At 41.5% G+C, this 12472-nt stretch overlaps 1 protein-coding gene across 1 annotated transcript in view; it reads right to left on the reverse strand.

Annotated features, from left to right (window-relative positions):
- Positions 1 to 1298: 1298 nt before the first annotated feature.
- LOC141161753 (sodium channel protein type 2 subunit alpha-like) overlaps positions 1299 to 12472 on the reverse strand; it is a 231400-nt gene continuing 220226 nt past the window's right edge. The window contains exon 27 of the mRNA XM_073647026.1: positions 1299 to 3642. Within this exon, the coding sequence (XP_073503127.1) occupies positions 2507 to 3642 (1136 nt within the window). The 3' untranslated portion in view covers positions 1299 to 2506. The remainder of the gene's footprint in view (positions 3643 to 12472) is intronic.

The following is a 12472-nucleotide window of genomic DNA, read 5'->3' on the forward strand; positions in this document are numbered from 1 at the left end:
TATGCAGCAATTGACTTTGTCATTTAAAAAGTCAAGATTCATCAAGACTGGCGTGAACAATGATGGTCTTGATGAAGGGGCGTGTTGGAGTCAGAACCTCGTGATTCATTAAGAGGTGCAAGAATCAGGAGTTTCTGACAAGTGGCGTGCGCCTCCATGCGCCTCGCCACAAATCTTACTCCAGTCAAGAATTAGACAAGCTGTGTTGTTACGGCCCTGCTCCACCTATTTTGATGAAGCTGGACGAAACTGGTGTGGAAATGCCAAAAGTTGCAAAATTTTTATGCAAACATTTTAGGACTTTTCAAAGTGATTTATGACAGAATTCTGGGGTAATCGCTTTGAAGAATTGGGGCCAAAATGTACCAAATTTGCTATAGGGCAAATGCCTTTTAAAACATTTGGTACATATCATTCTATTACCTGTTTGTCTGGGACTAAGATATTAATGACCTATCATTGAGATAGGGCATCAATATTAGATTGATGAGGGACATGTAATTCCTGCAATTGCAAGAAGTGCACAGTCTACTGAGTCAAAGCACATGACTTCCACACACTGTGTAGTGGATGTTCTTGCTTAAAGTGGTGGTCCAAAGGCAAAGAAAATTTCAGCTAAATCACTATCTATATAGCGCTACAATGTAAACTATTTTTTAATATACTTGCATTAAAAATTCCATATCCTTTCCTAACTACACTATCTAACTGCTTTTCTATTTTTTTTCCCTTCTTCCTTTTTGATGACGCTTTGTTTGAAAATCTCAATGTATGCTGTGATACTCAAACGAAGTGTCATCAGGGGGGTCACTGCCGTAGCCTCTGCACCCTGCCTGAGATGAAGTGATGCTCATTTCTGTGGCTGGGCTAGGCCCTGCACACCGTGCACTTTGTGATGTGCACGATGACAGCGCGCTCTGTTTCCAGCTCAGATCAGCAGTAACAAGGCGGCAACAGAGCTCGTTGTCACACTACCCGGCTTGCAGGTACTCTGACAACGCGCTCTGTTGCCAGCTTCCTACTGCTTGTCTGAGCTGGCGAGAGAGTGCGCTGTCATTGTGCACATCACACAGTGGACAGCGCGCAGTGACTAGCCCTGCTTCAGAAACGAGCGTCAATGATGACGCTTTATATCAGAGAGGGGGCAGAGAATGAGTCAGTGACCGCAGCCACTGCCCCTGATAGCACTTCGTTTGGAGTATCCCAGCATGCAATGAAGCGTCATCAAAAAGGAAGTGAAAAAAAAAGGAAAGCAGTTATATAGTGTAGTTTGGGAAGGATCGGGAATTTTTAATGCAAGTATATTCAAAAATATCTTAGATTATGGAACTAAATAGATAGGGATTTAAAATGAAAATTACTTTGGCTTTTAGACCACCCCTTTATTGTGGCTTTCCACTTTGATAAATGCCGAGCTGCAATATCTGAGAACGGCCACTACACAGTGCATGGTGCTCCATACACTGTGTACATCCGGTGGTAATAGGGAGGCGTAGCAGCTGATCGGAGGGATAGGTCATCAATATCTTAGTCGTGCAAATGCCTCTGATGTGGTCCTTTATGTTCGGCTTCTTTGTAGCAAATAGTTTTTTCAAGCCTCTTCATTAAGCCAAGAAAATATGAAGACCATAAAATAGGTGAAAGCCAAGCACTGGAAGACGTCGGTCTGCCCAGTTGTATTCGTCATTGGAGGACCAGAAAAAAAAAACAAGGCAAGACCTCCAAAGCGAGCAACATAATAGAGTATGTACTTGAATGAAGCAATCTAAAAAGTAGAAAATTTTGATTTGATTGCAGAGTCGACTTTTCAAAAATGTCACTGCATCTTTTAACTAAAATTCCCTATTAATATATGCTATATATATGTGTGTGTGTTCAGTGTTTTTTTTTTTTTTCTTCTTTTTCTTTGTACAGAAGAGCACTTTACAGAAATGTGTAGAACGTGTTCAAGCTGCAGAATTGAAACCATTTGTGACGTCAGAGGCACATTAACATTGTTGAACATATTATTGAACATTTGATATTTTCCGTAGTCAACAAATAATTGCTAAAAATAAAATTGATTCTGTAGCTCCAATAGTGTTGAATGGTAATTATTATCCATATCCATAAGTCGGCAGTGATTAAACTTTTTTTTTTACGAATGCATCCAATGATCATGTGATTAATAATCACATGACATTTTAAAAAAGCAGCAGAAGTCACTATGATTGTCCAGCAGAGTATATAGACACCTAAGCCCAAATGACCCTTAGCTTAAGTGGAAAATTTGCATCGTAAAAGTTCATAATCTGGATACAAAAATGAGCCTTTTAACGTTTATAGACCTCTTGTAGATCCTATAGAAAGCGTCATTTCCATACAGTTTTATAGGCACTAAACTTACATCATACATAGAGTTGACAATTTGGCATAGCTCCCCAAGCAAGTTGGTCCATGATCTTTCTTAATGGTCACTATTGATTCATTTCGTATGACTTTGTCTACCTTTCCCAGCATCTTCCTTTTAAGCGTTGTCTTTATCGTGAGCCTTTTTGATACTGTCGTAGGATGGGGGTGACAAGGTTGAGGTGGACATGTCTGAGTCAATGGTGCTGGAACTTTTCATGTATTTTGAAAACCTCCGTTCACCTTTAGCAATGATACTAGAACGTTTGCTTTTATTTTTCTTGGGCACCGTCAACCCGCGCGCGGCTTTTCTAGCGCTGTAGTGCCTATAGCAACGCTGTATAATAATTGCAGATACCTCTTCTTGCTTACGTCGTAAGGTAGTTGTAATGGGCTCATAAGGATTCTTAGATGGGTTAGCGGCCATAAACCGATCCTCCATTGTTATACGCAGAGAGTCCATACCTTCCTCTCCACCCAAAACACGTTTTGTGAAAGCAAACAGAATGTCGAGACAGTGGATTCTGTCACCATTGACCATGGGCAGATCCATCGCAATAAGTTGAATTTGGTTTGGTTTTGGTACTTGCAAAGGTGGATCCAGTTCATCTGCAAAATCAAAAAGTTTATTGTATTCAATAAACTGCGTAGCCTTTGGGTCATACTTTTCCCAAACTTCATAGAACATGTCAAAGTCATCTTCTCCCAAGGGTTCTGCACTTTCTTCCGTGGCGACACTAAAATTTTCCAATATGACCGCAATGTACATATTTACCACAATGAGGAAGGAGATGATTATATAGCTGACAAAAAATAAGATGGCAATTGATGAGTTACCACAGTCACCTTTTATATTGCTCCCACTATGCCGATATTCGGGCTCACAATCTGGTTTTACAGTCTTAAGATTTGGCTCCAACAAAAGATCCCACCCTGCTGATGTTGTGATCATGAACAAGCAAAGCATACTGTTGCCAAAGGTTTTGAAGTTAAAAATGTCATCAATGCCACCACCATTCCTCACATAAGCAAAATTGGACATTCCAAAAATGGCGTAAATGAACATGACCAAGAAGAGCAGAAGACCAATATTGAATAAAGCTGGAAGTGACATCATCAAAGCAAAAAGCAGAGTACGGATTCCCTTTGCTCCTTTAATAAGACGCAAGATTCTCCCAATCCTTGCAAGTCTTATTACTCGAAATAACGTTGGTGAAACAAAATATTTCTCTATTATATTTGAAAGAAACATACCTGTAGGGAATAGTTCAAAAATACAGAATATTACATTTCAAACATATGTTTAATCATCATAGATGCACAGTATTAGATCGGTTTCATACTTCCAACGTTTACGGACCAAGTACAGACCTCTTTGTCCAGACTGTACCCGGGTCTGTTGATCCGATCTCAAAAATCTCATGAGGTTCTTGAGTTTGTGTCACGAGACCCATAGCTGGTCTGGACGTCATGGTCCATATTCAGACCGTGAATGTCTGATACGTTAAACCGGCCTAAGACTTGATCTCAGAATAATGAGATAAGATGCAGATATAAAAATAACAATCAATACGAGCTTTCTGGTACAAATATTTTTAGAGATATGGCATCTGGGCCTATGCACCATGGCACATACAAATTTGTGAACCTGATAAGATAGTAGGATACTACTACTACCAGCAAACTTGGATATCCACAGCCTGTCCAAGCAATGCTCGCTGGTGGTGGTAGTTTACAATCAGCTGGGATACACAATTTGAAAAACAATTTTCCAGTCTATTCGAAAAATGTAAAGTTAAAAATGGTTGATTTTGGTCTTTCGGACCTCATCAGTACGGAGAAGGAATCTGGTCATCTATGTGAAGTGTTATGAACACAGCCTCACTTCTTAGTGTAGCTATAGAAGTCAATATTTGGGCTCATGCAGACGGCTGTAGTTTCAGTCCGAGTCAAAACATCGCATCACACTTGGTCCAATGTTATTTACTGAGGCCATGCACATGTCAGATTTTTTCCTTGCACAGAGTTGTCAGAGGAAAAAAATTGCAGCATGCACAATTTGCCTCCAATAAAATGGCACGCGCCCATTCATGTCTATGGGTCCCAGGAAAACATTGGAGTGCAGTCTGATTTTCAATGACTGACATCATGGAGAAACTGTTTTTTTCTTTCTACCTCCGAGAAAATTGGAGTCTGATCAGAGATTAGCACAATCAGACCGATTTTTGTGGATGGAGAACATATGGTCGCCTGCACCAGCCCATCCAGTGAGGTTTTAGTCATTGCAGCTCAAGTATAGATGTGTCCAGTCCACCCTTATCTTTTTGCAAATTTTCTTAAAAAGTGACCGTCGTTTAAAGAGAATCTGTCAGCATGATTTTGCAAGTTAAAGTAAAGACATGGCCGGAATGGTGCTTGCTTTTATACAGAATAAATTGATACTTTTAGTGAAGAAATCTGTGTTCCGGTTCTTCTTTAATCAGCCTTTGAAGTTTTCTGGTAATTAGATTTTGGTGCACAGGGGCCGGACTGTGCACTGGGTCTTTTTCTCTTCTACTCCTTCCCTACCCCATCCACCGGCCTCTTGTCTTTGAATGCCGCCTGTTTGAAATCTCCTGCCAACAATGCCGTCATTGCTGTGGGTGGCGCATGCACAGATTGAGATCTCAGCTCAGTGACATAATTTGGAGACAACTGTGCATGTGCCACCCATGGCGCCATTCTATTTTAGACCAGCTGAGAATTCAATCTACAGTATGTACGTACAGCCCACAGCAAGGTCGGGGCAAGACTTCAAACAAGAGTAACCTGCCTCCTGTTTGAAATCACACGCCGGTGCCGACACTGCCATGGTGGCGTGTGCGCAGATTGATTTCAAGGCTAATCTTCAATGAAATGGCGCCGTGAACAGTGCATGAGCAAGCGTCTATAAATTACGTCATTGAGTCGAGATCTAAGACTGCACATGCACCACCCATAGCAATTCTAGTGCGAGATTTTAAGCAGGAGGTGGGTCCCTGAAAAATCAGTGAACTATCATTTAAAGACTGGAGGCAGGTGGAGTGGCCGGGGAAGGAGGAGAAGACCCAGTGCACCAAAATCTTATTAGCAGAAAACTGAAAATACTGATTAAATAAGAACTACAATGCAGATTTCTTCATCAAAGGCATCAATTTAATCAGTGTAACACCATTACGACCATGTCTGTACTTTACATTGCAATATCATGCTGACAGGTTCTCTTAAATTTTCTATTTCATAAATCAATAGTATATGTGAAGCTACGAAACTTTGTAATATACAGTACAGACCAAAAGTTTGGACACACCTTCTAATTTAAAGATTTTTCTGTATTTTCATGACTATGAAAATTGTACATTCACACTGAAGGCATCAAAACTATGAATTAACACATGTGGAATTATATACTTAACAAAAAACTGTGAAACAGCTGAAAATATGTCTTATATTCTAGGTTCTTCAAAGTAGCCGCCTTTTGCTTTGATGACTGCTTTGCACACTCTTGGCATTCTCTTGATGAGCTTCAAGAGGTAGTCAGCGGAAATGGTCTTCCAATAATCTTGAAGGAGTTCCCAGAGATGCTTAGCACTTGTTGGCCCTTTTGCCTTCACTCTGCGGTCCAGCTCACCCCAAACCATCTCGATTGGGTTCAGGTCTGGTGACTGTGGAGGCCAGGTCATCTGGCGTAGCACCCCATCACTCTACTTCTTGGTCAAATAGCCCTTACACAGTCTGGAGGTGTGTTTGGGGTCATTGTCCTGTTGAAAAATAAATGATGGTCCAACTAAACGCAAACCGGATGGAATAGCATGCCGCTGCAAGATGCTGTGGTAGCCATGCTGGTTCAGTATGCCTTAAATTTTGAATAAATCCCCAACAGTGTCACCAGCAAAGCACCCCCACACCATCACACCTCCTCCTTCATGCTTCACGGTGGGAACCAGGAATGTAGAGTCCATACGTTCACCTTTTCTGCGTCGCACAAAGACATGGTGGTTGGAACCAAAGATCTCAAATTTGGACTCATCAGTCCAAAGCACAGATTTCCACTGGTCTAATGTCCATTCCTTGTGTTCTTTAGCCCAAACAAGTCTCTTCTGCTTGTTGCCTGTCCTTAGCAGTGGTTTCCTAGCAGCTATTTTACCATGAAGGCCTGTTGCACAAAGTCTCCTCTTAACAGTTGTTGTAGAGATGTGTCTGCTGCTAGAACTCTGTGTGGCATTGACCTGGTCTCTAATCTGAGCTGCTGTTAACCTGCGATTTCTGAGGCTGGTGACTCAGATAAACTTATCCTCAGAAGCAGAGGTGACTCTTGGTCTTCCTTTCCTGGGGTGGTCCTCATGTGAGCCAGTTTCTTTGAAGTGCTTGATGGTTTTTGCAACTGCACTTGGGGACACTTTCAAAGTTTTCCCAATTTTTCGGACTGACTGACCTTCATTTCTTAAAGTAATGATGGCCACTCCGTTTTTCTTTACTTAGCTGCTTTTTTCTTGCCATAATACAAATTCTAACAGTCAATTCAGTAGGACTATCAGCTGTGTATCCACCAGACTTCTGCACAACACAACTGATGGTCCCAACCCCATTTATAAGGCAAGAAATCCCACTTATTAAACCTGACAGGGCACACCTGTGAAGTGAAAACCATTTCCGGTGACTACCTCTTGAAGCTCATCAAGAGAATGCCAAGAGTGTGCAAAGCAGTCATCAAAGCAAAAGGTGGCTACTTTGAAGAACCTAGAATATAAGACATATTTTCAGTTGTTTCACACTTTTTTGTTAAGTATATAATTCCAGATGTGTTAATTCATAGTTTTGATGCCTTCAGTGTGAATGTTCAATTTTCATAGTCATGAAAATACAGAAAAATATTTAAATGAGAAGGGGTGTCCAAACTTTTGGTCTGTACTGTATCTTAGAGAAATTTGCTTCTTTCTCCCGCTAGTCTGATCATTCATTCTCAAAATTCTCAATTCATGTGTAAAATTTGTCTTAAAGGGGTTGTCTGGTCCAAATCGATAAGTCTGCAGCCAGTGGGCGCGGCCTTGACCTCCATACACTTGTACGGAGCAAGGCCGCACCCCGTCTAGTGACATGCCATCTAGTGGGCGTGGCTGACTAGAGGGCGCGGCCTTGATCCATACAAGTGTATGGAGGTCAAGGCCGCGCCCACTGGCCGGGAGTATGTATAAGACATATATACCCTCCGGTCCCAGGTCTGCAACCGGCGAATCCCCCCAGCGCACAGTGCGTGCGCTGGGGGGATTCATAAGTCTGCAGTCACACAGAGCGTCTTTTCAAGGCTGGTCATCCCAAGCCATTTGTCTGGGGATATGTCAAGACCAGAAAAAAGTTAAGAATGATAGATGGGTGTCTAAGCTGAACTCTGTACTGATGAGGTCCAAAAAACAAAAAAGATCTGGTCTCGTTTATGAAGTAGCGTTTTATGTCTATGATGGAATGAGATGTTAAAGTGTATGTCCACCTCTGATGACCACTTTATAGAAATGCAACTGTTTATGTAAATTATATGCATATAATCTACATATACAGTCGAGTAGTTTTATAAAATACATTGCATTACTTGCACTGGACTCTGATTTACAGCCTGCATTATACTACGGTCATGGTCACACAGGTGCACGGCTCATTACAATATAATCATCAGACCTCTCCCTTGTAACAAGCCGTGCACTTGTATGATAATCACATGACTGGGACAGAATATTACCGTCTGGATGTGCACAGTAAAGGTTCCTAGTTAATGACAGCAAGCAGAGGACACTACGACCTAAGAGAACCGATTTATATGTCAGTCTGTGGTTGCGTTTACATGTTGCGGCCTTGGTGCATTTTTTTTCGTGTTTGTCACTATTTTTGAAACTACAGCAAAAAATTGCACCTTGACTACAATGGGTGAAGTCAGCCTTAAAGGGATAATCTGGGACTTTGCAAATTTTTTAGTATGGGGCTAAAAACTTTCCAGCAGATAGTTGCAAAATACCTGACTGTTCTGCCTGGAGATGATCTCTGCTGACTCTGGCAGTGACTCTCCTGCTTCATTTCACCTCATGTTAACAGAACAGTGCCTTCTCTTCCGGTATGCTCTGTCAACAGGGCGACAATGCCGACATCATGCTGATTGACAGTCGGCGTAATGATCGCGGTCACAGAGGGCGCGACCGGGCTTGTATGGGTGAGGGGCCCGCAAGCAAAAACTTCAACTGGATGTGTGTTCTTGTGCATACATTCAGTCGAATTGTATTGCGGCGCAGAGACCCGTCGGGTCCATGCTCAGCAATACACACTGCCGGGCACTTAGAGGCCAGCAGCTGATGTCGGCGTGCATGTGACTGGGGACACATGGCAGTAATGTCATGTGCTCCTGTCGCTTCCATGCTGAAGTCAGCTGCCGGCTTCAGAAGAGGACGCTGTGCAGCGGGGGAGCGGAGGGACAGTGAGTATAATTGTTATATATACCAGGATTGGGCCCTGCATAAGGGACATATATACCAGGATGGGGGATATATATACTAGGATGGGGCTAGGATGAGGGACATATATACCAGGATGGAGGGCATATATATATATATACCAGGATGAGCGATCCAAATTTTGCACTGGGGCCCATTGAACTCTAGTTACGCCACTGCTTCCTGAAGTTAGGCAGCAGGGAGCCAGCTATCAATCAACATGACGTTGGCAGAGATGTCCTGTTAACAGAACAGAGCAGAAGAGAAGAAGCTGCTCTGTCAACGTGATATCACCATAAGCTGCAGAATCAACTACAGGAATGGTCTGTGACTGCTTTGAGCCGGTAGAGATCTGCGGGCAGAACAGGCAAGTAAGTCAGCAACTACCTGCCTGTAAGTTATGAAGCTAATAATAACCAAAATCCCGGACAACCCCTTTAATCAAAAGCGTGCTGGAGTAAAATGTGTTGGACTTATTAAGTGGTGAAAACCTCTTAATAAGTTTGGAGCATAATGGGCAAACCAGGCACCACAAAATTGAAATTTCTGCCAGCCATGAGCTTGTGCTACAACTTGTTCCAATTTATCATGTAAATTATTGTTTGGCCACAGATAGCCCCAAAACTCATCCTATGCCCCATCTAAAACTTAAAAAAGAGGAAAGAATGATGGAAAAAGTGCAAAAACACAAATTTTTGCAGAAGTACAACTTTCACAAAAATATGCAACTTTGTAAACCCAAAACTTTAAATTACACAATGAATTAGCTGAAATCACCCTCAGGCTTACTTCACACACTTTTCCTGGCTTTGTAAAAAACGCTATAATTTTCATTTATTTATGGTATTTTTAATATTACACAAATAAGTGTTTTTTTCTTCAATACAGATGCCTATGGCCAATTGCATGAAACCAGCCCCACCTAGAACTTGTTTTGTTTGGAATAAAAAACTGCCAAGGTCCCAAAAAATGCCATTAAAAAAATTACTGTTTGTAGTGTACTTCCTATTTGCCCATTTACTCACAAACAAAATGAGATGACAGCATTTTTTGCTGCAAAAGAATAATAAAAAATCAACATGCGAAAAAACAACAAGCAAAACTTTGGTAAAAAAGTATGAAACCACCCTTGAAAGAAATCTGTTGGTGAAATCAACCTCCTCATCCCCAATCCATATATATATGTACATGCAGGTCTTTAAAATGTAAATCCACCGACACCTTTATATCTTCTATCTGTTGCTGCATTCTTGAGTATTTAGCATTTAAATTAATATACAAATGAGGCATTAAGTGCTATGGCAATGATAAAGCACATAAGGAGCCACAGCCTCCCTAGTTTGCTTTCCCGACCAGCACTAGCCTCTTCAGCTTGATTAGAATCATAGAATGTCCGAGTTAGAAGGGACCTCCGGGGTCATCATGTCCAACCCCCTGCTCAATGCAGGATTCACTAAACCATCTCAGACAGATGTCTGTCCAGCCTCTGGCTGAAGACTTCCATTAAAGGAGAACTCACCACCTCTCGTGGTCGCCTGTTCCACTCATTGATCACCCTCACTGTCAAAAAGTTTTTTCTATTAACTAATTTGTATCTTCTCCCTTTCAGTGTCATTCCATTGCTTCTTGTGTCTCCATGTGCAAATGAGAATAATGATGATCCCTCTACACTGTGATATCCCTTCAGATATTTGTGGACTGCTATTAAGTCTCCTCTTAGCCTTCTTTTTAACCATTCCTTGTAGGACATAGTTTGCAGTCCGCTCACCATCCTGGTAGCTCCTTTCTAAACTTGCTCCAGTTTTTCAATGTTTTTTTTTTCAAATGTGGTGCCCAGAACTGAACACAATATTCCATAGTTATCAATCAAACTAAAGATGCTAGTGCTGTAAGAGGAAACAACCTGGGGAGTATATGGCTTGTTAAGAGCTCTGCCACACCCAAATCACTTAAAGGGAACCTGTCATGTAAAAAACATTATTAACCTGCAGCTATTCGGGTTAATCAGCAGGTTAATAGTGCTCTGACACTGGGCAGCACTGGCATTGAGAGCTTCACTGCTGGGAGGAAATTAACTTTATTCTTCTCGGCAGCCTCGTTCTTTTCCTCTCTGTGCATAGAGAGTGGCAGCTGTAACTGCACCCCCGGCACTGACTGACAGCAGGCTCAGCATTAGAGTCTGCTATCAGTCAGTGCCAGGGTTTCAGTTACAGCCACTGCTAACTATGCACAGAGTGATGACTGAAACTGCAATGGTGGAACCCCTATGACTGAAAGAGCAAGGCTGCTGGGAGGAATAATGTTAATTTCCTTCCGACAGTGGGGCTCTCAATGCAGTGACCGCACAGTGTCAGAACACTATTAACCTGCAGATTAGCCGCATATCTGCAGGTTAATAGTGTTATTTTACATGACAGGTGCTCTTTAATGTATTAATGATTTGGATATGATTTTAAATGCTAATTACTCAGAAATGCAGCAATAGATAGAAGATATAAAGGTGTAGATGAATTTACATTTCATGGACCTGCATGCAAATGTATCTGTTTGGGGGGTTGATCTTACTGACAGATTTCTTTTAAAGGGAACCTGTCATGAGCAAAGACACTATTTGCCTGCAGATATAGGATCAATCTGCAATTAAGTAGTGTTAAAATGCTGCCCAGCAATTATACTGAAAGAATAGCTATTGGGAGAAAATGAACTTTCATCCTGCCGGCAGCCACTGGCTTACAGTCATAGGAGTGGTGCATGGAAAGGTTACAAACAATGATCACTATACTATGTATTTTGATTGACAGCTTGCTCTGCAGCATATGTGCGCAGAGTAAGCTGTCAGTCAAAGTGAGGGAAAGTGATTACAGCCGCCGGTCACAGTATAGTGAGCGATGACTGTAACCTCTCAGTGCACTGCCCCTATGACTGAAAGCCAGAATGCAAGTTCATTTTCTGACGGTAGTCTTGCTTTTGGTAAAGCGGCTGAGCAGCATTTTAACGTTATTTACCTGCAGATTAACCCTTTATTTGCAGGGAAAGAGCACTATTACTCATGACAGGTTCCCTTTAAAGGATATGTACACCTTTAGGGACAATTTTTTTTACACTTCTTTGTAAGTATTATGCAGTAAATATATATATTTTTTATCAACCGGGTTTCAATAAAAATGTTTAACTATTTGGCTTTTACAGGCTCTTTGTTCCCTGCTCATTACAGGCTGCAGGATGAGTTAACTGAGAATTAGGCATTCAGCTCATTCTGACAGGGTGTTTGGAACTTTTGTATCTGAACTCCCCTGTACTTATTGATAACAATAAACCACATGAAAGTTAAGGTGAACTGTGATGTGGTTATAAATCAGTAGATGAGCTCCAAAAATATAGATAAAGAGTTACAAACTCTCCATATGAATAAGCTCACTTATGGACCCTCAGTTAACTCATTCTGCAGCCAGTAATGTGCAGGAAAACAAAGAGGCTGTAGATGGTAAATGTTGAAACATTTTTAATGATACCAAACTGCAAAGGTGTCCATAACCTTTAATAATGTTTTTTTTGCTGTTCTAGCCCTTCTGAATTGATAAGCACGATAA

Source organism: Phyllobates terribilis, unplaced genomic scaffold (genome assembly GCF_046119375.1).
Source record: "Phyllobates terribilis strain yellow unplaced genomic scaffold, ASM4611937v1 Scaffold_9__5_contigs__length_417890890, whole genome shotgun sequence".
NCBI lineage: Eukaryota > Metazoa > Chordata > Amphibia > Anura > Dendrobatidae > Phyllobates > Phyllobates terribilis.